The 24,159-nt window shown below is 45.0% G+C and overlaps 3 protein-coding genes and 1 pseudogene across 4 annotated transcripts; 2 read left to right on the plus strand and 2 right to left on the minus strand.

The window, feature by feature from the left end:
* Positions 1–455: 455 nt before the first annotated feature.
* On the minus strand, positions 456–4,847 carry LOC125542597 (G-type lectin S-receptor-like serine/threonine-protein kinase SD2-5 pseudogene; annotated as a pseudogene).
* A 3,083-nt stretch (positions 4,848–7,930) lies between these two features.
* Positions 7,931–13,280, minus strand: LOC125542675 (G-type lectin S-receptor-like serine/threonine-protein kinase SD2-5). Its single transcript, XM_087544192.1, has one exon. The coding sequence runs from the start codon at positions 9,824–9,826 to the stop codon at positions 7,931–7,933; it is 1,896 nt and encodes a 631-aa protein (XP_087400318.1). The 5' UTR covers positions 9,827–13,280.
* Positions 13,281–14,204: 924 nt separating this feature from the next.
* Positions 14,205–15,050, plus strand: LOC125542685 (putative glutathione S-transferase GSTU6). Its single transcript, XM_048705824.2, has 2 exons — positions 14,205–14,543; positions 14,628–15,050. The coding sequence occupies exons 1-2, from the start codon at positions 14,220–14,222 to the stop codon at positions 15,000–15,002; spliced, it is 699 nt and encodes a 232-aa protein (XP_048561781.2). The 5' UTR covers positions 14,205–14,219; the 3' UTR covers positions 15,003–15,050.
* Positions 15,051–20,803: 5,753 nt separating this feature from the next.
* Positions 20,804–23,184, plus strand: LOC125542690 (acetylserotonin O-methyltransferase 1-like). 2 transcript variants are annotated; one of them, XR_015616821.1, is made up of 4 exons: positions 20,804–21,619; positions 21,697–22,050; positions 22,844–23,004; positions 23,084–23,184. XR_015616821.1 is itself a non-coding variant. In XM_087544195.1 (2 exons), exons 1-2 carry the CDS (start codon positions 20,810–20,812, stop codon positions 22,000–22,002), a joined length of 1,116 nt encoding a protein of 371 aa, XP_087400321.1. In that variant the 5' UTR covers positions 20,804–20,809; the 3' UTR covers positions 22,003–22,180. The 2 variants fall into 2 exon arrangements, 1 of the variants encoding a protein (XP_087400321.1); XM_087544195.1 differs by lacking the exons at positions 22,844–23,004; positions 23,084–23,184 and having other exon boundaries at positions 21,697–22,180.
* Positions 23,185–24,159: the final 975 nt, after the last annotated feature.

The raw sequence follows: 24,159 nt of genomic DNA on the forward strand, positions 1-24,159 counted from the left end.
GAAACTCTAATTTTTTCGTATACGTTATCGTATTTGAATATGTATCAGATGTACAGGCTGTCTGTCACAAACTCTGTTCACCGTAACAGTGTATCACTGACCAAGTTATGGTCGTGCTTTAAGATTATCATCTCATATTATGATGATATCTGATTTAAGTGGCCTTGACATTCCTAACCTGTCAACCTTTTTATCTGTTTAAACTTTGGATTGATAAGTATAATTCTGGTTTTAGAATTTCACAGTGTAATAAGTATATAATGAACTATTGCTCATAGTTGTAACTCGTCTGTAACAAACTCGTTATTTTAATCTCTTATTGACATTAGTGCAGCGTCATCCTGAAGCAGAAGACAGTGTCATTGATGCCTTAACCCTGATATGCAGTGGCGTCGATTAAACATCTTCAACTCTACCAGCTCCCACGTTGAGGCCACCTGTCACATCGCGCTTGAAGCAAAGGTGCACATCTTGACATTGTTTCAGTTATAGATGTCAGCAAATGCAAGAAATTATCATCTAAGTACAACTCTGTAGTCTGTACCATTAGCTGCTGACCAGTTTTATTAGGAAAAACTAGTTTACTTACTTTCATCTTCTCTCTGATTGATGTGCGTTAGTCTAAAAAAGTGCAGTGAAGTATGGGATGAATTGCCGCCGACAGTTTTTACTCATCTCTAATTGATTCATCTGTTTTTATTCAATCTCTAATTTACATGAGCGCAACATAGCAAATTAATGGATTTATCCCTAAGCCCGGCCAACGGTCCAGCGCCTCCCTCCTTGTGGCGGCCCGTACAGTGTTGGCCCCATCCCAACATGACCGAGACACCGTGTTTAATTGCCTACCCAGTGAAGGCAGATATTCAACCTTGTATTGTTAGATTTAACATACAAGATTGATATAGTGACATGTTGATTTTTCTGGCCCGATCAAGTAATTTACAGTTCAACGCATCAGCTTTATTAGCATCATTTAGCCCTATTGAAGATTGAAAACATTAGAAAATCACTGGTTTTTAGCCCTCATCTAAAGTTTGTCATCCTGGGCTACTGTCCCATCTTTCTCCAAAGACCCCTCCGTCTTGTGCCATCTCCATACGGTGCTTACCCCGTCAGGTTAAATTTCCTAGTTCAGCATGCACATCGTTCATAAATATAATTTTGGCTACCAGCAGAGGTGGACTGGTACTGTGAAGATGAAAAGGTACGTGGTACAGACTCACCGATCAAGCAATGGAACATATATATTGGCCTGTAATATTTCTTTCCAAGCTATTGAAAACATACTTACAATGTACAAATAAAATATAAGAGTTAAAAACAGTTACAAAAACCAAGATTGTAATTAAGTTGGATGTCTTCTTCTCATTAGCCACTTATTTCACCTTGGTCCAGATAAAATTGATGCTTGAGTTTGAACTGAATATGCGTTCGGATTATCTTCCAGGGGCAAGACTGTATTTGTATTGAGAAATCTGTGAAGAATAGTGGTTTCTATGCTCATCCCACCCTCTAATACCTTTATCACCGTTGACATGGAAGGCCTTTGACTGCCATCATTTAGCAGGCACCACATTGCAAGCTTCATCATTTGAATCACTTGCTCCTGGTGCGAGGCCATGTCGTCACTATGCTTGTCAATCAGATCACTCATTTGATTATCTCGAGCCTTTCCTCGTAACAAATTGATGAGGTGAGAACTCTCCTCAGGAAGAGAATTATCAATATTTTTTCTCCCACTTATTAGCTCCATGACAACTACTCCAAAGCTGTAGACATCAACCTTTTCAGTGATTTGTGAGGTTAACCATTCAGGTGCCATATACCCAGGCGTGCCTCTCATCATCGTCATTACCTTGCTTTGATCCCTGTCTATTAGCTTAGATAGTCCGAAATCAGCGACTTTCGCATTAAAGTTCTCATCTAAGAGAATATTTTGTGGTTTGATGTCCAAATGAGCTATCTTTCGCCTGCACTCCTCGTGAAGATAGCACAGGCCTTTGGCAATATCCAGAATGATTCCACACCTCGTGTGCCAATCGAGTGGGGCATTGTCGTGGCGGTAATAGATCCATCTATCAAGTGACCCTCCTGACATATATTCGTATACAAGAAGCCTTTGGAATTTCTCTGTACAAAAGCCAATCAGCCTGACAAGATTGATGTGTTCGATGCTTCCAATAGTTTCAACCTCTGCCAAAAACTCTTTCTTTCCTTGTCTAGCACCTTCTAAACGTTTGACTGCAACTCTTTCTTCGCCTAATTTCCCTGCAAAAACCGACCCAAATCCACCTTCTCCAAGCTTTTTACTGAACCCTTCAGTGCATTCTCTCAACTTGTCAAAAGGAAACCTTGTTGGCATCCCTGGTAATTGATCAAACTGGAGGTCTTCATCATTGTCTTCATACTTTTTCCTCCTTAGCAGACAAACAGTGATAACAATGGAAATGAATATGATAGTAGAAACAAGTGCAAGGGTGATGCCTAGAATAACCTTCCTTTTGTTTGCAACAGGATGAGAAGCAGCAGAAGAGGGGCTAGATTGCACCTTGAGGTAAGCAGACGAATTGAAAGAGGCCGTTTCAGGTTGTATTGATTGCAAGGAGAAGACCTTTGTCACCCAGAGACAATCGCCCTTGGAATCATTGAGGCCATATCTGAAGATGACGGCCCTGCAGGAGCAGTTCTTCAAGCAAGCCTGCTTACAACTGTCGCCATTCGTTGCATTCTCAATGGTGTGGCTTGCATCAAAGTAAGAAACGTCTGTAAGGGTCAAGAGCTTATGGTGTTGCATTTCTTGACAAGAGATTGGATTCAGTGGTGCACATCCAAGATTTGCTTTGCGCTCGTGCACCGGTTTGAAATAGTTTGTTGAACTTGAGTTACCTGAAATGGACAGGTGCACTGCCCAGCTGTGCATATGCCGTATTCTCCGCACACCGTTGGGAATGCACAATCATCAGCCAATCCTCCTGGTCCTACCTTGGTTACATCAGAGAGTAAGGTGCATGTCGTTTCTTCCTGAGACCATTCATACAGCCTAAGGTGCCCATCAGACTCTAACCTCACGTACTGAGTGGATTTAGCTGCTGGCAGTGAGATCTTAAACATATGTGGGCTGCTTGGCTGCTTAGACTGCACAATGAGGCTGAGGCTGCCATTGAGAAAGGTAACCTTTGTTGGACCATTTCCTGTGTGTCACTCTCGTTCACCCATACTGAAGTCGCGTAGTAGAGTTGTGATGGTGTGGATTCAACATAACCATACAATCCTCTGGGGAGAACTGTCATGTACAACTGATTCTCTGTCCAATTTGTGACGGAAGTGTTAGCTACAAGCCTCGTACCTTCCAGTAGTGACTGCCTAGGGAGCAACACGTCACTAGGATGATCAAAAGACTGCCATACAGTTCCATTACTGTGATCAAATAGCACCAGATTGCTGTCCTTGGTGATCACCATGCCGGCTATGGACCGGCCCGAGCTGCTGCTAGACCAGATCAGGCTAGCATCAGCATCTCGGAGCACCAAGTTCCCATCAACGGTAAGCTCAACGGTGGCACCATCCGTTACAGGGCGAGCCCGGTTGGCAGACCATACCACATGCGGGCTCGCGGTCTTACTCTCACCATACATACCATCGATGTGGAAAATATAGACAGCAAAGAGGAACGCGTTGCAGGGGGAGGCACAGAAGAAACCTGCACCAAAGGAGGGTCCGAAGAAGGTTTGTGGCGAGCTGAGGACGATGGATCGTACGGCCGAACCATCAGAGAAGAGGGTTTGAAGAACGCGTTGCCCGGGGAGGGAGTCTTTGCTGTTGGTCCACGATGTTGAGAGGTTCGCTGTGGGATACTCGGCGAACTGCGCCTCAGAGAGCAATTGTGCTGCAGCTGCTAGTATGATGAAGAGGAGATTGGCAGGACCCATGGTTGCTGATTGTCTATGACTACGAGAAGCTGGGAACAAGGAGGGAGACGAGATTGCAGAGGGAAAAGGTTGAACCTGAAAGACGATTGCGTCCCTTGCAGAGGAGAAAGGTCCACTGTTCGGCTCTGCCGGCCCAAGTCAGTCATTGTCGCGGAATGCCGGCCGAAGTATATATAATCTAGTACGGCAGACGTCCGAATCAAGGGAGAAAGAATTGTACTACCTTGGATCTCCCTAATTTTGTTTGAAAGGCCTGCAAGTGCTACTTAGATTAGCATCAGGGATTGCTAATTAAGGTTGTGCATCTTATTTGGATTCAGATTTGCTTCAGATGGCAAAGGTCTTGAAATTGTCATTCTAATTGTTTTCGCGACGTGACAATTTGAGTTAATAAAACACCCTTTATGGGCAAAAGGCCATTCTTCTCATCCTGTTATTAATTACAGATGGTAAGCATTAGCATTCTTTATCCTTATCAACACGAAGAGGCAAGGACTACCGATCAGCGGTTATTTAAATAAATGAATGAGTTGCCATTTGGCGACCATAGACGGTTTTGTTACCCTTGTACAGTAGTATGCAGGTGTCTCCGTGATGAGGATTTCCGACCACGATGTTCCAGTTGCTCAATACCATATTCCACTGGCAACACAGCGCCTCTCTTCCACATTAGGGCCGTGTGAAATGAGTATTCTGCTCATCAGTTAGTGGTAGTTCCTGTTGCCTGCATACTTCCTTCAGCATGGTCAACTTTGTTCTTGAGAGGATGGCCATGTACTGTTGGAAACTCAATCTGGAAACGATGTTGCTGTAAATTACAAAGACTATTCAGTTTCATGATGAAATTGGGGAGCCAAGCTATACTCCTGTTATTGATTTTTTGGGTCTCATTTGTCACATCGGAAGCAGAATTAATTGTCTTTCAAGTGTTTATTGATAAACTCGAAGAAGGTTTGTGGCGAGCTGAGGACGATGGATATGACGACCGAATCATCATAGAAGAGGGTTTGAAGAACGTGTGGCCGGGTGAAGGAGCTTTCGTTCTTGGTCCACAATGTTGAGAGGTTGGCTGTGGGATACTCGGTGAAGTTCAACTGCGCCTCGGAGAGCAATTGTGCTGAAGCTCCTACTATGATGAAGAGGAGACTGGTAGGACACATGGTTGTTGGAGGGATGAGCTTGCAGAGGAGGGAAATCGAAGCTGGTGGTAGTACTAATAAGACTACCTGAAAGATGGGCTTGCCGGCATGGTGTTTACCACAAGTTTCCAACCATATGATTACCAGCCGCTGCTTTGGTGATATTTGCAAATGACTTTCTGAACCGCGCTCTCAATATCAGAAACTCCAAAAGGCCACTGTTCAGCTCTGCCGGCCGAAATCATCGTCGTAATTAATCGGGTAGCTGCCGGCCCAAGTATAATATAGTTAATTAGTACACGTCTGACTCAAGGAAGCACTACCTTAGTCCTTAGATGTCCCTTTTTTAGGGAAGGCCTTCATGACTAGCTTTATTTGATATCAAAACATTGTTACATCATCCACCAACTTATCGGCTAGACAGCCAGGAAGTTTGTCAGTCCAACTAAGAGAGCTCTTATTACAATAAAACGCTAATTATCTAGCACATGCGCAGCTAACGGGTGTCCCTAATCATAATCCTTGGATGTCCCTAATCTTTTTCTAAATGCCTGCAAGTACAATTTAGAGTATCATCAGGGGATCACTAATTAAGGCTGTACATAAATTTGGATTCAAATTTGCTTCAGATGTCTAGGTCTTCAAATCGTCACTATAGTCATTTTGGCCATCCCATAAGCAATTGTTTCATTGATAGATATAATGTCAAGGACTTCCACTCACCAGTAATTTAATTAGTAAAGAACAAGTTGCCATTTGGCGCCCATACATGGCTGTGGTTCCTATGGCTACCAGCGGAACACTTCCCTCTTGATGTGGGTGTGGGTTGCGGTTATGCAGGTGGACGTATCTGCATAATGATAATTTCTAACAGCAACATTCCAGCCGCACGGTCATACTGTATTGAGTTATTTCGCAATACCATGTTCTACTTTTCACAAACTATTTACATTCTATGGACACTGTAGAAAACACGAAATATATATTGTTTTGTCAGTATTAGACCTAGTAATCCTACTACTGACACGATTTTCCTTCTCTGCCAATTTCTGAACACTTGGACGAAACTTCAGAAAGGTTCTCTGCAGAAGCTTCTGGGGCTGGGGGCTAGTGTGATGGAGAAAACGGCGAAGGAGATCTTCCGGCAGCAACACGGCTGGACCCTGTGATCAGAGGCTGGCCATGTAGTTTTGTGCGTCGGTCGAGAACTCGAGCCTTGCCTGTTGTGGCCTAAATTCTGTTTCTGTTTCTAATTTAGCTGAATGTGCAGTTTAGCTGAAAATAACAACTGTTCTTATGCATTTTCCCTAGATGGTTATGACAGTTTTTGCATACATATACCACCAATTGTTCATCTCGCCCCACAATTTCTCTGCGGACACAATCTTGGATCAGGTCCGTCGTATCTACTGCATCTTGATGGTCTTCATTTGATTTTATTATTGTCCTGTGTATCGCGCATGGTTCTCATACACCAACATCGTACCTTCTTTTGCCATCATCTGACCTTAAGAAACTTTTTATCCTGTGTATCGTGCATTTGATCTTAAGAAACTTGATGTAGCGAGGAGCAGAGGAACTTGTATCAGCAACTCCGGGAGATGTTAGGCAACTTATGCAAAGCCAATAAACTCTCTGCTTCCTCATGAAAAACACATAATACAATACAGTAAGCTGGTCGTGTATGTATTTATTTATTTGAGTGCTCGCTCGGTTCGCCGTCATGAATGTAGCTCTAGATTCACCATGTACAACATCGTCGTCGTCGTAGCTCTCCCATGTACTCTTGTGATTTGTGATATGAGTGATGGTGTCCATGTTGAGACCATTGTACAGAATGAATGTATGGACTCTGGTTGATAGAGCTAACTAACTTAATTAGGTGCTTGATTCCCCTGTTGATTGATTGATTTATTTATCCTCTGCACTAATCCTCTTTTTTTTGGCATGTAGATGGAAAATTTATACTTGTATTTGTGTAAATTGTAGCTTTGTATTGTTTTGGATGGCATCAAATACTTTGAGAATGCACATGATATCATATTTGAATGCACTATATATTTATACCCTAATTTTTTAATACATTATCATATTTGAATATGTATCAGGTGTACAGGCTGTCTGTCACAAACACTGTTCACTATAACAGTGTATCACTGACCAAGTTATGGTTATGTTCTAAGATTATCATCTCATATTATGATATTATATGTAACACTTTTTGGTCTGTAGGTGGTTAGTTGCTTGATATGGCTAACCTATTAACCTTTTATTTGTTTAAATATAAACTTTGGCTTGATAAGTATGTATAATTCTGCTTTTATAATTTAATTTTACAGTGTAATGGAGTATGGACCGAATTGTTGCTGACCGTTTTTACTCGCCTCTAATGAATTCATTTTCGTTATCTCTTATTGACATGAGTGCAGTGTCATCCTGAACCAAAAGACCGTCATTGAAGCCTTGGCCTTGATATGCAGTCTCATCGATTGATCAAGAAGATACCACTTAAACATCTTCAACTCTACCAGCTCCCACGCGAGGCCACCTGTCCTAGTTGTCCAACATTGCGCTTTAACCAAATGTGCACATCTTGACATTGTTTCAGTTATATAGTTAGATGTCAGCAAATACAAGCAATTATCATCAGAAGAGGTGGACTGGTACTCTGCAGATGAAAAGGTATGCGGTATAGACTCACCGAACAAACAATGAAACATATGTATTGGCCTATAATTTTTATTTTCAAGCTATTCAAAACATACTTACAATGTACAAATAAAATATAAGAGTTAAAAACAGTTACAAAAACCAAGATTGTAATTAAGTTGGATGTCTTCTTCTCATTAGCCACTTATTTCACCTTGGTCCAGATAAAATTGATGCTTGAGGTTGAACTGAATATGTGGTCGGATTATCTTCCAGGGGCAGGACTGTATTTGTATTGAGAAATCTGTGAAGAATACTGGTTTCTATGCTCATCCCACCCTCTAATACTTTTATCACCGTTGACATGGAAGGCCTTTGACTGCCATCATTTAGCAGGCACCACATTGCAAGCTTCATCATTTGAATCACTTGCTCCTGGTGCGAGGCCATGTCGTCACTATGCTTGTCAATCAGATCACTCATTTGATTATCTCGAGCCTTTCCTCGTAACAGACTAATGAGGTTAGAACTCTCCTCATGCAGAGAATTATCAATATTTTTTCTCCCACTCACTAGCTCCATGACAACAACTCCAAAGCTGTAGACATCAACTTTTTCAGTGATTTGCAAGGTTAACCATTCAGGTGCTAGATACCCAGGTGTGCCTCTGATCTCTGTCATTACCTTGCTTTGATCCCTGTCTATTAGCTTATATAGTCCAAAATCAGCTACTTTAGCATTGAAGTTCTCATCTAGGAGAATATTTTGTGGTTTGATGTCCAAATGAACTATCTTTCTCCTGCACCCCTCATGAAGATAGCACAGGCCTTTGGCAATATCCAGAACGATTCTACACCGCGTGCGCCAATCGAGTGGCGCGTTGTTGTGGCAGTAATGGATCCACCTATCAAGTGACCCTCTCGGCATATATTCGTATACTAGAAGCCTATGAGATTTCTCTGCACAAAAGCCAATCAGCCTGACAAGATTGATGTGTTCGATGCTTCTAATAGTCTCCACATCTGCCAAGAATTCTTTCATTCCTTGTCTAGCACCTTCCAAACATTTCACGGCAACTCTCTCTTCACCTAATTTCCCTTCATAAACAGATCCAAATCCACCTTCTCCAAGCTTTTTATTGAACCCTTCAGTGCATTCTGTCAACTTCTGAAAAGGAAACCTGGTTGGCATTCTAGCAAATTGATCAAAATTGAATTCTTCATCTTTCTTGGCATGCGCTCTCCTCCTCTCTAGATAAAGTGTGACAGCTATAGCAAGTAATACGGTAATAATAATAGTGCCTAAAATGACCTTTTTGCTGTTGTTTGCCGAAGGAGCAGAAGCAGCAGCTGAGTTGGAAGGGCCAAGCTGCACCTTGATGAAAACATAGTTGTTGTAATCAAGGAGTTCATGTTTTATTGATTGCAAGGAGAAGACCTTGGTCACCCACCAGCAATAACCTTTGTTTTCAGTCTGGTGCAAGTACTGTCTGAAGCCGACGGCCCTGCAGGAGCAGTTTTTCAAGCAGGCTTGTTTACAGTCGTCTGGGGTGGTTACATTCCCAACGAGGTGGCTTATATCGAAGTAAGAAACTTCGTTGAGGGTTAAGAGCTGATGGCGTTGCATTTCTTGACAAGAGATTGGGGTCAGGGGTGTGCAACCAAGACTTTCCTCATCAATCGGCTTGAAGTAGCTTGAGCTATTATTATCCCGAAGGGGACAGGTGCACTTCCTGTCGGTGCCGGTGCATAGTTCGTACTCCCCGCACACAGTTGGGAAAGCACAGTCACCATTGTCTGGCTGCATTACATCATACACTGCATGCCACACATCATCTTCAATATTCCATTCATACATTCTCAGGTGGCCATCAGACATTAGTCTCATGTGCTGGCCGCTGTACTTAGGTGTTGGCAATGAGATGCTATTAGAATCTGGATTTTCTGGCTGGAGAAAGATGCTGAGGCTGCCATTCATGAATGTAACCTTTGTTGTATAATTTCCTGTCTTTTCTTCGCTTGGCGTCATCGAATAGTACTGTTGTGGTGGTGCGGATGCAATGTAAGCATAGAAACCATCGGGGTGTACAGTGGCATACAGTGGCATACAGCTGAGTCTCAGTCCAATCTGTATTAGAGGCACTTGCTGTGAGCCTCATGCCTTCCACAAGTGACTGTCCAGGGACCAATGCATCTGTAGGATGATCAAATGATTGCCATACTGTTGCATTGATGGGATCAAATAGCACCAGATTGCCGATGTTGGTGATCACCATGCGAGCTACCGTCTGCCCCGAGGTACCGGTTGACCAGACCAGGCTACCATCAGCATCACGAAGGACCAATTCTCCATCTGAAGTTAGCTCAACGGTGGCATTCTCCCTAAGAGGATGAGCCCGATTGGCAGACCAGACCACCTGTGGATTCCCTTCAACGATATTGTCACCAGTGTTGGTTTGGACAATGAACACGCCATAGTAGAACATGTCGCAAGGTGGGGCACAGAAGAACCCTGTGGCAAAGGACTGGCCATACGGACAGAGGAGAATCGGGCGCAAGACATAACCTACAACATAGTGAACGCTGTGTGGGAGGGAGGCGTCATTGTTGATCCACTGTTTTGAGAGGTTGGCTGTCGGATAGTCCAAGCCCTGTGCCACGGAGAGAAAGTGCGCCGCAGTTGCAAATAGGAGGAAGAATAGACTGGCAGGATGACCCATGGTGCTTGAAGTTTAGCGGATGTAGAGAACTGCTTGCATGAGAAGCCAGTAAGAAACTGAAAAGATGCAGAGATGAGCTTGCAGAGGGGAAAGAGGAAGATATGGTACCGAGTCAATGGAGCTTGATGATCTCGGTGGCGCGGTGGTTCTTGGACTCTTTAGTGCTCAATTGATCGATTATCTTCTCCCTCTCATAGTGTCTAGTATTCAGGACCATACAATAGACACTACATAGTATCATCTGGGCGGTCTCACTAGTTCCAAAAGGTCACTATCTAGCTCTGCTGGCCCAAGGCAGTCTCATCGTAGTGGATCGCCCACTACTCTTCTTTATGCAAAACATAACTAGGTGTGGATATTAACATAAATATTTTCATAAGAATCTTTGATAGTACCAAGGAAGATGCTTCATACAATGTCCCTGATTTGTAGTAAAAACGGCAAGTACGATGTTCTTCAGATCAAGTTATGGTTATCAACTTTTCATGCAAGAGAACAACATTGTCTTTTCATGTAATGAATAATATTTGCTCCCGACACAAAAAATTATAATATCAATGGCCTCCTGTTAGAAATTGATGGACGAGTTGCCATTTGGGCGTACTGCCTGTTGCTGATCTTGTTGGGCTGCTCTGGCTGCCCAAAATTTGCTGTCGTAGATGGTGCTGCTGGAAGTGCCGTTCTTTCTGCACTTACCATAGACTCGCCTCAGAGCTGCAATGCAGGCGCATCAAAATTTGTTTCTACCAGGCACCTTAGTATGCAAGTTCAAGTTCCATTGGGTCCATATATAAATCTTCTCGAGAATTGTGGAGGGGGTCAGAAATTGCATTTTGACATGGATGTTTTTTTAGATGGTTGGCATGGATCTTTTACTTGTTGAGGAAGGTGTGTGAAAAGAAAGAGAAGCCAGTTTTTATGTTAGATATGCAAATTTTAAGTTCAGTTTTCATCCACTGGCTTACTACAATTGAGACAGGACTTTTAGGTCCCGGGGGTTGGGACACCCGGCTATCTCGCCGTTCATCCACACTGTCCTGACTTGGCGATCTGTGCCCTGCGCTGTAATGGAGAATGGGGTTAAAGGCTATGTGAACAGTAAAAGCCGAAGTAAGTAAACTATTTGAAAATGGCAATGGGCTGCGTAGGTCACTGTTCAACCTATACACAAAATCTCCCTCACCTGTCACACAGCTCAGTCACTGCTCTCCTTTCCCACAGGGATTTGCAGAGTCTTGCCGTCCCATCCCATCATTCTTTATCAAGTAAAGAGCTACATCAACTTCCCCGATCAAAATAACCAAGTAAATAATTGTGCCCCACTAAGATGCCGGACCAGAAAATTATAAAATAAAGACGGTCCATGCATGAATCGATTCATAACATGCACAGCAGTATAACCATTGATTCATAGCATTCCACCTAGCTCGATCAGTCCAAACCAGGAACAATTTCGCCATCGAGTAAAATAAGGATGGCCCATGCATGGCCTGACGCCGCTGTCGGGAACAGTAGCCAGCTATGGCTGCTCCTGCTGATATGACAACTCGTTTCAGCACTATGGCTGCTCCTGCTGCCCCAAGATGGCTGCTACCTATAGCCTACTAGTCCCTAGTAGCAACACAATTAGGAAGGTCAAATGGACTGGTAAGCATGCAGATGCTGCAGATGCTCTGCAGTTTGACAGAAGACCATACGAATCTCAACGAGGTCGGATGGATAGGATAACAGGGTGCCCCGACCCCTGGGAGCTACCACATCTTTTCGTACTACAATTATCTAGAAGAACTGAGCTGTCGAACTGATAATTAGGCAACCTTGGTTCAATGGTATCTACTGTTTTACTTTTCGTGCTGAATTCAGTGTGGTATTCATGGATGATGGATCACATTGTTGTAAATTGTAATGCAAAAGTACACAGTTTGTTAAAAGTAGAATATTGTGTTCCAAATAACTTGACATTGTTTATCTACTAATGCTTACCATGTCAATGACTTCCAATCGACAGTAATTTAATGAATGAGTTGCCATTTGGCGCCCATAGATGGTTGTGGTTCCTATGGATGCTGGTGGAACACTTCCCTCTTGATGTCGGTGGGGGTTGATATTATGCAGCTGCAGGTGTCTGGGTGATGAGAATTTCTAACAGCAACATTCCAGCCGCACTGTATTGAGTTAATTGGGCAAAACTTCAGAAAGGCGCTCTGCAAAAGCTTCTGCTACAGGGGGCTAACGAGATGGTGAAAGCGTTGAAGGAGATCTTTGGGCGGAAACACAGTTGGAACCCTGTGACCAGGAGGCTGGCCATGTAGTTTTGTGTGTCCGTAGAGAACTCGACCCTCGCCTGTTGTGGCCTAAATACTGCTGTTGTTTCTGATTTAGCTGAATGTGCAAAACTGCAAATCCTCCCCCCTCCACTGTGCAGTTTATAATACTGGTAGAGAACTTCTTTATAATTCGATATATTCCCAGATGGTTATGGCAGTTTCTGCATACATATACCACCAATCGTCCGTCTCGCCTCTCAGTTTCTATGCGGGTGCAACCCTGGATCAGGTCCGTACCTACTGCACCTTGTTGGTTTCCAATTGATCTTATTATTGTGCTGTGTATTGCAGGTTGTTCTCATTCAGCCACATTCTACCTTCTTATGAAAAGCACACAATACAATACAGTAGGCTGGCTGTGTATGTATTTATTTATTTGAGTGCTCCTTTGGTTCGCCATCATGAATATTGCTCTAGATTCACCGTGTACAGCATCGTCGTTGCCGTGGCTCTTCCCTGTACCTGTGTGAGCTGTGATGGAGTGATGGTGTCCTTGTCGAAAACATTGTACGGAATGAATGTATGGACTGTGCTTGATAGGGCTAACTAATTAATTAGGTGCTTGACTCACCTGCTGTTGGTTGATTTATTTATCCTCTGCACTAATTCCCCTGCATAAATTGTCGCTTTGTGTTTTTTGGATTGCATCAAATATTTTGAGAATGCACAAGATATCAGTAATCGTCACTTTGCATCTGTCGGTTCGTTTGTCCCATGTTATATGATAGACCTTAGCTACATCTGTAGTTATGCGTCCCATCCACATTAACAGTATATATCCATACATGGCATGACAAATTGTTTGTTGCTTGTCTTTGTGCATGTCCTAGATTCACAATTTTTTTGCAAGTATCTGGGAAGGATGCACTAATTGGAGCATAAGTATTAGGTATTTGACTTGTTCAGACTAGTATTAGGTACTTGACCATTGTCATGGATGCATGCTTGAAGTTAGTGCGACTAATTAGTATTATATGTTTCATGTCCTTATCCGATATCAATCTTAAAGTTAGTTAACGATGACTGACCGGCTAGGGATGTCCAGGACTCTGCTAATCTGTTTACTTCCCAGCCTTCTTATCCAGGACAATGACTAATGTCTCGAGAAACTTGGCATGAAAGTTAACTAATCCGCAAACAAAAGACCTTGACTAATGTTTTCTAAGCACTGAAGTCTTCGTCGTGCTGTTTCAAAACATGGAGATAAAATAAGTGATCATGGTACATGTGTTAAAAATAGACCAAGCAGCAAGTATATTCAATGTCCGGATACTAAGTAATTGTGCAAAATAAGTGTCCTTGACGTTAGCACATGCCTCATGGATGATGCATTGTTATTGCCTCCCATACCCTATATATATATCACTCCACTCTCAGCTAAGCAAGCAAGCAAAACACAGTAGTTAACACTCAAGCTCAAGTCATATCCATAGGTATATTACGCAAGGGAGAAATGGCCGGTGAAGATGAGCTAAAGCTGCTGGGTACGTGGGCGAGCCCTTGGGTTTTCAGGGTGAAACTCGCTCTCCACCTCAAGGGCTTGAGCTATGAGAACATCGAGCAGGACCTCGACAACAAGAGCGACCTGCTCCTCGCCTCCAACCCGGTGCACAAGAAGGTGCCGATACTCATCCACAACGGCAAGCCAATCTGTGAGTCTGTCGTCATCCTAGAGTACATCGACGATGCCTATGGTACCGTAGGACCCTTCTTCCTGCCCGTTGACCCATACGAGCGTGCCATTGCTCGGTTCTGGGTTGACTACATTGACGAGAAGGTTTACTCTTATAGTGTTTTGTGTTGTTGATTTCACAATTATGTATGTGGTGAGCTGATTAATGTTGTTATTTCGTGCATGCAGCTAGTCATCCCATGGAAAGTGGCATTCACGGCCGATGGAGAGGAGGAGAAGACCGAGGGGATAAAGCAGATGTTGGCGGCGGTGCACACGCTGGAGGGGGCTCTCAAGGAATGCTCCAAGGGGAAGCCCTTCTTTGGCGGTGATAGCGTTCGATACGTGGACATTGCACTGGGCGGTCTCTTGGCATTTTTGCAGGAAACTGAAGAGCTATGCGGTACCAAACCCTTTGACATCGCCAACACCCCACTTCTGTTGGCATGGGTGGAGCGCTTCACCGCACTAGATGCCGCCAAGGTGGCCCTGCCGGACGTGAGCAAGTTGGTTGAGTTTGCCAAGATGAGGTGGGCTCAGATGGCTTTGTCTATCAAGAAGTGAACTAAGCTGTCACCTGAATGGTTCAGACCGGAGAATATTTATTAAGTTATATTTTCTATAATACATGTACTAGTATAGCAGCGTATTATCTCTCGTTGGTGTCTCTGTCAAACATTTCATGGAATATTGTACTGAATAAGGAAGATTGAATGATCTTTTGTTATAATTTCTTCTTTCTTGTTAATATCCTCCGACTATCAGGGTGAAAACCTTTGTCCACTTGGGCAAACACCACGGTGGCGGTGTTTAGCGTTGTGTCCCTCTTGGTTGGGTCGTCGATGAGTGTGGAGCTCCCCACGGAGTGATGGCGTGTCTCCTGTTCTTCTTCTCGGTGACAAGCTTGAGGCATTTAGTTGTGTATGGTTTTGCGTTTTTAGCATTCTTCACTAGTTCTGTCCTGTCTTTATGTTTGATCAGCTTATCGTTTGTCCATGTGGCTTATTAATACAAAATGGGGCCAAAGTGTGTTACAAAACGGGGCCAAAGTGTGTTACAAGGATGGAATTGCCCTCTCGCTACATGATCTGAGGTATTTTTGTAAAATGACCGAATTGGTCTGTAATTTTTCATTCTTTAGGGACCCTTATTTTAAATGTATTCTTGTGCTTATCTAATGGATGTTTGGGTCCTTGAGGATCCCTCCTCAGTTCAACTTTTTTACTAGAGGACTATATTTAAATGACCTTCTAAAATCTTTTTTACAAAACCTTTTAATTCTTTTTTAAGGATAGAAAGGGTTTAGGGGATTTGCTAGAGTTTTCTCTCTCCTTTCCACAATGTTAGGGTTTTATTGAAGGAAAAAAATATATATTTCATCCCTCAACTTTCCAATACTTTAGAAATGATTTCTCAACTACAAAACCAAATAAGGCTAGTCCCCCGACACTGAAAGCCAGATACTTTTTGTCCCTTCAACTGTTTCAGACTGTTTTGTGCTGACATGGCATGGTTTTAACCATTGACCTCAGCTTCATATCTACCCCCCCCCCCCCCCCCCCCCCACACACACACACACACGCACACACAACACACGGGCTGGCGCCAGTCACCACTGTGTTCTTGTCCGCATCAAGGCTAACCATCTCATCGTCTATCAGCGAGTACCAACCATATCCACTCGTTGTATCACCCACATGTGCGTGGCCCTCGTGCTATTCAACATCCTCATCGACGCTCGGTTTGAGCAGCTGCCGGTCCAGTATAGGTGCTCATGGGCAACGCTCCTCTTAACGCGTCAAGCATCTTGCCTTCAAGCCTTCAAGGTCACGCACACATACGACATGACGAGCCGGAGCCACTAGCGTGGCCATGGTCTGCAAGTGGCGCAAACCTTTTGGAGCATGCGCGCATCAAGACTCGTCATGGCGTGAGCGCACTCTTGCTGGACTATGCAGACCAGCCGTCGAGAAACTCAAGACCAAGAAGAGCATGCTCGGCGACGACCATGGCATTCAATGCCCCATGCTCGTCATGCTAGGGAACCCCTACTCGTGCACTTGTGTCTGTGGCGCAGTTTTTGCCAGCACGTAATAGGGGGCCACACCTCGTCTGCGGCTCGCTAGGCGGCCCCGGCCTCAGATTTTTGCTGCTGCTTGACGCGCGCCAACTGCCTGATGAAATGTCTAGCTGAGTTAAAATGAGAAGGGAGAAGAAGATTGCCATGTGGACAACGAGTAGTGAAACCATGCCAGGTCAGCAATTTTTTTCTTTTGTTGGCCAAGGGACGAAAACCGGTGGTCAAAACCATGCCACATCAGCGCAAAACCATCCGAAGCAACCCAGGGGATGAGAAGTATCAGATTTCAACAATAATGATTTTAGAGTTGAAGGATCATTTGTACACTATCATTCGAGTTGAGGACTGATTCATGAAATCTTGTATGTTAAAGGCATGCTTATATTAAATTGGACGAGTCTACCGAGAGGCCGGCTGCTCGCTAGCCTACGCGAGCGGCCGGCCTAAACTGGAATTTTTTTGTCCCCTAATCCATAAAAGGTAATAGTATGTCCCCCTAATTGATATATAAAAAATTAATCCATAAGTACCATGCAAACAGAAAGTATTACAAAAGCATCCAAGTTAATAGGTGTGAACGCATTTAATTCAAGTTTTAAATTTTTTTAAAATTCAAAATTGTTAAACCGCGTGTCGAAATTAAGATCCGTTTTCACTATTGGAACCCTCGCGACGTGCTCTTCGAAACTAGATCCCGCATGGGTATGTTTCGACGATTTTTTTGTGCAACTTAGTCTCCGTTTGATGCAACTGTTTAATCAATGTGCAACTAGCTGACAGACGATGTGCAACTTTTTCCTTTAATTGTGGACATGCTTGGCACCATCCCATACTACTCTCCAACAGTGAAATGTGCAATTTCGCCTGCTGAACCTATGCCCTGGCCAACTGTTAGGTAGTCGCCGCACGTGTGCAGCCTCGCGGCCGGGCGTGAGTATTACAAAAGCACATGTGCAACTATGCCGACAAGAGTGTGCAATTTCGAGGCCAGGCGTGAACACCTCCCACGGCAATTTGTGTGCGACTATGCAGACGAGATTGTGCGACTCTGTAGCCATGCATGTGCGACTATGCCGACGAGAGTGTGCAACTCCGCGGCCAGACGTGAGCACCTCCCACGGCAATTTGTGTGCGACTACCCGGACGAGATTGTGCGACTCAGTGGCCATGCATGTGCGATTATGCCGACTAGAGTGCAACTTCGTGGCCAGACGTGACCACCTCCCACGGTAATTCATGTGCGACTATCCGGACGAGATTGTGCGACTGTGTGCCCATGCATGTGCGACTATGCCGACGAGAGTGTGCAATTCTGCGGCCAGACGTGAACACCTCCCACGGAAATTCATGTGCGACTATGCAGACAAGATTGTGCGACTCTGTGGCCATGCATGTGCGACTATGCCGACGAGAGTGTGCAACTCCACGGCCAGACGTGTGCACCTCTCACGGCAATTCGTGTGCGACTATTCGAACGAGATTGTGCGACTGTGTGCCCATGCATGTGCGACTATGCCGACGAGAGTGTGCAATTCTGCGGCCAGACGTGAACACCTCCCACGGAAATTCATGTGCGACTATGCAGACAAGATTGTGCGACTCTGTGGCCATGCATGTGCGACTATGCCGACGAGAGTGTGCAACTCCACGGCCAGACGTGTGCACCTCTCACGGCAATTCGTGTGCGACTATTCGAACGAGATTGTGCGACTCTGTGCCCATGCATGTGCGACTATGCCGACGAGAGTGTGCAATTCCGCGGCCAGACGTGAACACCTCCCACGACAATTCATGTGCGACTATGCAGACGAGATTGTGCGACTCTGTGGCCATGCATGTGCAACTATGCCGACGAGAGTGTGCAATTCCACGGCTAGAAGTGTGCACCTCTCACGGCAATTTGTGTGCGACTATCTGGACGAGATTGTGCGACTCTGTGACCATGCATGTGCGACTATGCCGACGAGAGTGTGCAACTCCACGGCCAGACGTGTGCACCTCTCACGGCAATTCGTGTGCGACTATTCGGACGATATTGTGCGACTCTGTGCCCATGCATGTGCGACTATGCCGACGAGAGTGTGCAATTCTGCGGCCAGACGTGAACACCTCCCACGACAATTCATGTGCGACTATGTAGACGAGATTGTGCGACTCTGTGGCCATGCATGTGCGACTATGCCGACGAGAGTGTGCAACTCCATGGCCAGACGTGTGCACCTCTCACGGCAATTTGTGTGCGACTATCTGGACGAGATTGTGCGACTCTGTGGCCATGCATGCGCGACTATGCCGACTAAAGTGTGCAACTCCGCGGCCAAGCATGAACACCTCCCACGGCAATTCGTGTGTGACTATGCAGATGAGATTGTGCGACTCTATGGCCATACATGTGCGACCATGCCGACGAGAGTATGCAACTCCGCGCCCAAGCGTGACCACCTTCCACAACAATTAGTGTGCGACTATGCAGACGAGATTGTGCGACTCTGTGGTCATGCATGTGCGACTATGCCAACGAGAGTGTTCAACTCCACGGCCAGGCATGAACACCTCTCACGACAATTCATGTGCAACTATCCGGACGAGATTGTGCGACTCTATGGCCATGTATGTGTGACTATGCAGACAAGAGTGTGTAACTCCACGGCCACAAATGCGAGACTATGCTGATGAGAGTGTGCAACTCCAGGGCCATGCATGTGCGACTAAACCGACGAGAGTATGCAACTCAGCGGCCCGCATGTGCGACTAAACGACGAGAGTGTGCAACTCCATGGCCCCGCATGTGCGACTAAACCGATGAGAGTGTGCACCTCCCACAACCTTGCGCACGCGACTATGCAGGCGAGAGTGTGCAACCCCACGGCCGCGCATGTGCGACTATACCGACGAGAGTGTGCAACTCCGCGGTCGTGTGTGCACCTCCCGCAGTCGTGCGCGTGCGACTATGCGGATGAGTGTGTGCCACCCCGTCGCTACGCATGTGCGACTATGTCGACGAGAGTGTGCAACTCCGCTGTCGTGTGTGCACCTCCCGCAGTCGTGTTCGACTATGCGGGCGAGAGTGTGCCACCCCGTGGCCACGCATGTACGACTATGCCGACGAGAGTATGCAACTCCGTGATCGTGCGTGCACCACTCGCAACCGTGCGCGTGCGACTATGCGGGCGTGAGTGTGTAACCCCACGGTCATGCATGTGCTACTATATCGATAAGAGTGTGCAACTCCACGGCATGCATGTGCAACAATATAGTTTCTTCAGAAAATAGAACAAAAAAAGTCTGAATTTTTTGAAAACTTGATGTATTCCAACAGATGGGCTAGCATGTTCAGTACTTAGATAAACTACAGAGCACAAATCAGCTGAATCCACTGGTACCTGTAGAGTATCAAATCGGCTGCAGAGCGATACGTGCCAAATCGACTACAAACCTGAAATGATCATATCCAACTCAGAACTATTATGTGTGCAACTATAATTATTGTTAACGCCAACAAAAAATTAGTAGCATATTATAGTTGCCCAAACACAATACTTCCGCTTCTTCTTTTGCTAAATTCAGTAGCATATTCAACAAGGTTTAGCATGTGGGAGAAAAGGTTTAGCAGGTGGGAGGGAATTGGTTCAATCAGGACGGATGGGAATAAACTCGGACGGCATCAAAGGAAGGAGACGACGGCCGCATCTCGTCGAGGATGATGGCCATCCCGTCGACGCAGAGGCCGTATCCCGTCGACGACGGAGGGGAACGACGGCGATGTGACTGGATCCAGTAGGGGAAGGAGCAACAGGATGGTAGGCGGGATGTCGTGGTGGGGGCTGGTGGCGGCGCGGCCAAGCCTCCCCTCAGCCGGTGGAGGTTTCTGGTGGTCGGCGTTGAGGGGAGACGCCAGTGAGCCCCCTCCGATCCAAATCTGTGAGGAAGGGAGAATAGACAGAAAGAAAGAGATAGACGGGTTGGGAGAGAACGAGAGAGAGGTAGGTTGGCTGCCGACCAGATGGCACCTGAAGTAGGGACGGACGCGCGTGATAAAGGTCGTGTGGTTCTCAGCCGGCCGCTCTATCGCCTCAAATCGTACGCGGCCACTTTTTAGATTTTAGAATGTTAAATTGGGAGAGCAATCATCATCTTGCTTTTCAACGCTGTGCAGTGTCACATCATATCACATCCAATGACTTTCCGTCCCTCATGTTGCGTCACGGTTTCCCGTCGGAGAGAAACAGCTCAACCACCTTTCACCTCTATATGAGAACGGAACCCAACAAAGCCTAGCATTCAACACACCATGTCGTCCCACGTCCAGGAAGATGAGCTCGCCATGAGCAGCGATGAGTTGCTCCAAGCTCAGCTCGAGCTCTACCACCACTCCTTCGTCTATGTCAAGTCCATGGCGCTCGGTGCCGCCACCGATCTGCGCATCGCCGACGCCGTCCACCTTAGGGGAGGTGCTGCCACCTTGTCTGATCTTGCCGCTGATACAGGGATCCACCCAACGAAGCTCTCCCACCTCCGGCGGCTCATGCGCGTGCTCACCACCTCGGGCATCTTCTCCGCCGACGTCAAGGCTAGCGGCGACACCGTGTACAAGCTCACCCGGGTCTCTCGCCTCCTTGTTGGTGCTGGCGGCGAGAGCTCGCGCCGCCGTGACCTGTCTCCGATGGTGGGCGTTTTTGTCAACCCGATCGCCATCACTGCTCTCTTTAGCATACGCGAGTGGTTCACCGACGAAAAGAGTGATGCCTCATCGTCTCTCTTCGAGATGGCGCATGGTTGTACACGGTGGGAGATGATAGCAAAGGACGCCGGCGAGGGTCGCGTGTTCAACGCCGGCATGGCCGCAGACAGCTGCCTCAGTATGAAGATCCTCCTAAGAGAGTGCAGCGGCGTCTTCGGATCCATGGGCAGCTCACTGGTCGACGTGGGGGGCTCCCATGGCGCCGCTGCCGCGGCCATCGCGAAGGCATTCCCGCACGTCAAGTGCACTGTGCTGGACCTCCCTCGCATCGTCGCCGGGGCTCCTACCGATGATAATTTAACCTTCGCCCCTGGCAACATGTTTGAGTACATCCCGCCGGCGGACACCGTTCTACTCAAGGTAAACATACAATCAACACAGTCCATTTCACTATAACAATACACTGTGGGTTTACATAAATATATATTTTTGTATAGTGGATTTTACATGATTGGCCAGACGAAGATTGCATCAAGATACTGCACCAGTGCAAGAAAGCCATCCCGACAAGGGACGCCGGAGGGAAGGTGATAATCATGGATATGGTGGTCGGATCTCAAGGGCCGCAACAGGAAACCGTGTCCAAGGAGGCGGAGGTCTTGTTCGATGTCTTCATAATGCACATCGACGGGATCCAGCGAGAGGAGCATGAGTGGAGGAAGATTTTCTTGGAAGCTGGGTTCAGTGACTACAAGATTACACCCGTGACAGGAATTCGCTCAATTATTGAAGTCTACCCTTAAATATAAATCTTCATACTTCATGTTATGGATTTGGATGCATTGTTGTATGTAAGTGGTACCTTTATAATCTTATCACTATCACTTAAGTAAAATGAGTGCTAGCTTGACCAACTCTCCTCTTCTGTCTCGCAAAAAAGAAATAAAGTGCATGTTTCACAGTCAAACAATACATTGCAAAATCGCCATCCTTTTAAACGATAGACGCATATGCCACTGACAAATTTACATGTCGATATTCATGCTTAACTTTCTTACTTCCCAAAATGAAAATGATTTTAAATTCTAATTTCACATGTTATAACATTTCTATCATACCCTTTTCTTTTGAGAAAAATAAAATCCTTTTTAAGTGTAATTGATTTTCGCCGGGTACCTAACTTCTCATAAAAAAGTCACTGCACAACATAGTTGTCAAATAAAAAGCACATACTTCTGGTTCAAAACGGATAGAGTACTTTTCTGCAAGGAAAAAAAAATGGATACAACACTTGTGATATCACCCTTAGAAAAAATATATTAGTATACAAGAATTGCTTTATTGAGAAATCTACTGGCTGAATTCCAGCTGCAAGCATGACATAGTGCATATTGTAATCTTTTCCATGTTATAAGTAGGAACCAAGTATGAATAAAAGAGAGAACATACTAGATGGCTAGTTTAGAAGGATTTTTAGAGTAACTACACAATTATTAGATGTGTATTTCATCAATTTACAAAGAAGTTAGCACTTGCTAGGAAAATTGAATGTACAATCCCGCCAGCGGTTTCAAATCCTCATGGATATAAATTTATCTTTTTATTACGATCATTATTATTAACAAAAAAATCTATTGCCTGCAGTCAAAGAAATCTGATGAACACTGTAGATCACAAAAATAGAGGAAGATATGTATCACGACAAGATGATTGGTGAGGTCGGCACCTCCTAGCCTGAGATCAGGAAATCCAGTTCGAAGACGGTCTCCCTCTCCACCCCCTCGAAGGTCCAGATCACCAAGGCGGTGAGTAACGCCTAGATGCATTCTCTTTTGTCATTGGCGTGGTGATTGGGAAGTGCTGAAATGTTTCTTTTGATTGCAGCTTTTCACCCAGAAGAGGTTATGCTAGTCCAGTCCGAAGACGTTCTCCATTCGCTCCTAGAAGGATGTAAGTCATTTCAGAGTGCCACTGTGCTAATATTAGTGACGGGCATGCCATCAATGTTGCACGAAAGATAGTAGTTTAAGCTGCAACACACATGTAATTTTCTTCTGTCTCTGCAATACAATATTTGGCTCTCTTCTGCCTTCTACATTTTGACTTCATGCTGCCTTTTTCACTGTTTGACGACAAATCATCATCATCATCATCAAGGTTAAGTCTTTCTTGGGCATCATCAAGGTTAACCAATACAATCAGCGTGTTGCCAACCATCACAAATGTCACATTGGATCCATAACCCCTTGTGTGTAGAACTTTCACTTGCAACCTCATCATTGCACTCCATCCTAATCCTTGGTCTGCCTACTTATCCGATCTATTTCTAATCTGTTTCAAGAGACAGAACAGTCAACAGTCTGAGGAAAATGCGCTACGACGGGCACAAATGCAAAGCCAATATCTCGACACTTTTTCCTAAACTCATTTCATCTGTGATTATTTAGCCATAAAAAGGAAAAAATCAGTAACGAACATGCTTAGTGCCCAAAACATTAGTGTACTACAATTATTTCCGTGACGTTTTTTGACACTAGTTCTAAATAAGAAGACGGAAGCCTGCTAAGTCTGGTCATAGTGGGGAGTAACTTAGACTAGTGTCATATGCATGACACTAGTCTAAGTTACTAACTTCATAGTGCAAAGTAACATAGTACTAGTGTCATATGTGACCTCATTTAATAGCTTGTAGACTCATGTTGTTTTGGAAAGCGCTATGTTACAGTAACATATTATGTTACTACTTCTCATTAACTACTTGCCACATAAGCAAAAAATTCTCGAGGTGCGCTATGTTACTACCTAAGTTACTCCCACTATGACTAGCCTAACTATTCTTTGATAGTTACTCCATCTTAACTTCTGTGAACCATTGGGACGATATATTGAGTCCTGTGTAGCATATCTGATTGGTTATATAAGAAGCTCCTAATTTCATGCAGCTCTAGTTTCCAGTTATC

Source organism: Triticum urartu, chromosome 1A, assembly GCF_056163025.1.
Source record: "Triticum urartu cultivar PI428250 chromosome 1A, HENAU_Tu73, whole genome shotgun sequence".
NCBI classification, from domain to species: Eukaryota; Viridiplantae; Streptophyta; class Magnoliopsida; order Poales; family Poaceae; genus Triticum; species Triticum urartu.

Coding starts and splice junctions, on each gene's coding strand:
- LOC125542685 (XM_048705824.2), top strand. CDS start 14,220: ATGGCCGGTGAAGATGAGCTAAAGCTGCTGGGTACGTGGGCGAGCCCT. Junction 14,544..14,627: donor TTGACTACATTGACGAGAAG/GTTTACTCTTAT, acceptor TCGTGCATGCAG/CTAGTCATCCCATGGAAAGT.
- LOC125542675 (XM_087544192.1), bottom strand. CDS start 9,826: ATGCCACTGTATGCCACTGTACACCCCGATGGTTTCTATGCTTACATT.
- LOC125542690 (XM_087544195.1), top strand. CDS start 20,810: ATGTCGTCCCACGTCCAGGAAGATGAGCTCGCCATGAGCAGCGATGAG. Junction 21,620..21,696: donor CGGACACCGTTCTACTCAAG/GTAAACATACAA, acceptor ATTTTTGTATAG/TGGATTTTACATGATTGGCC.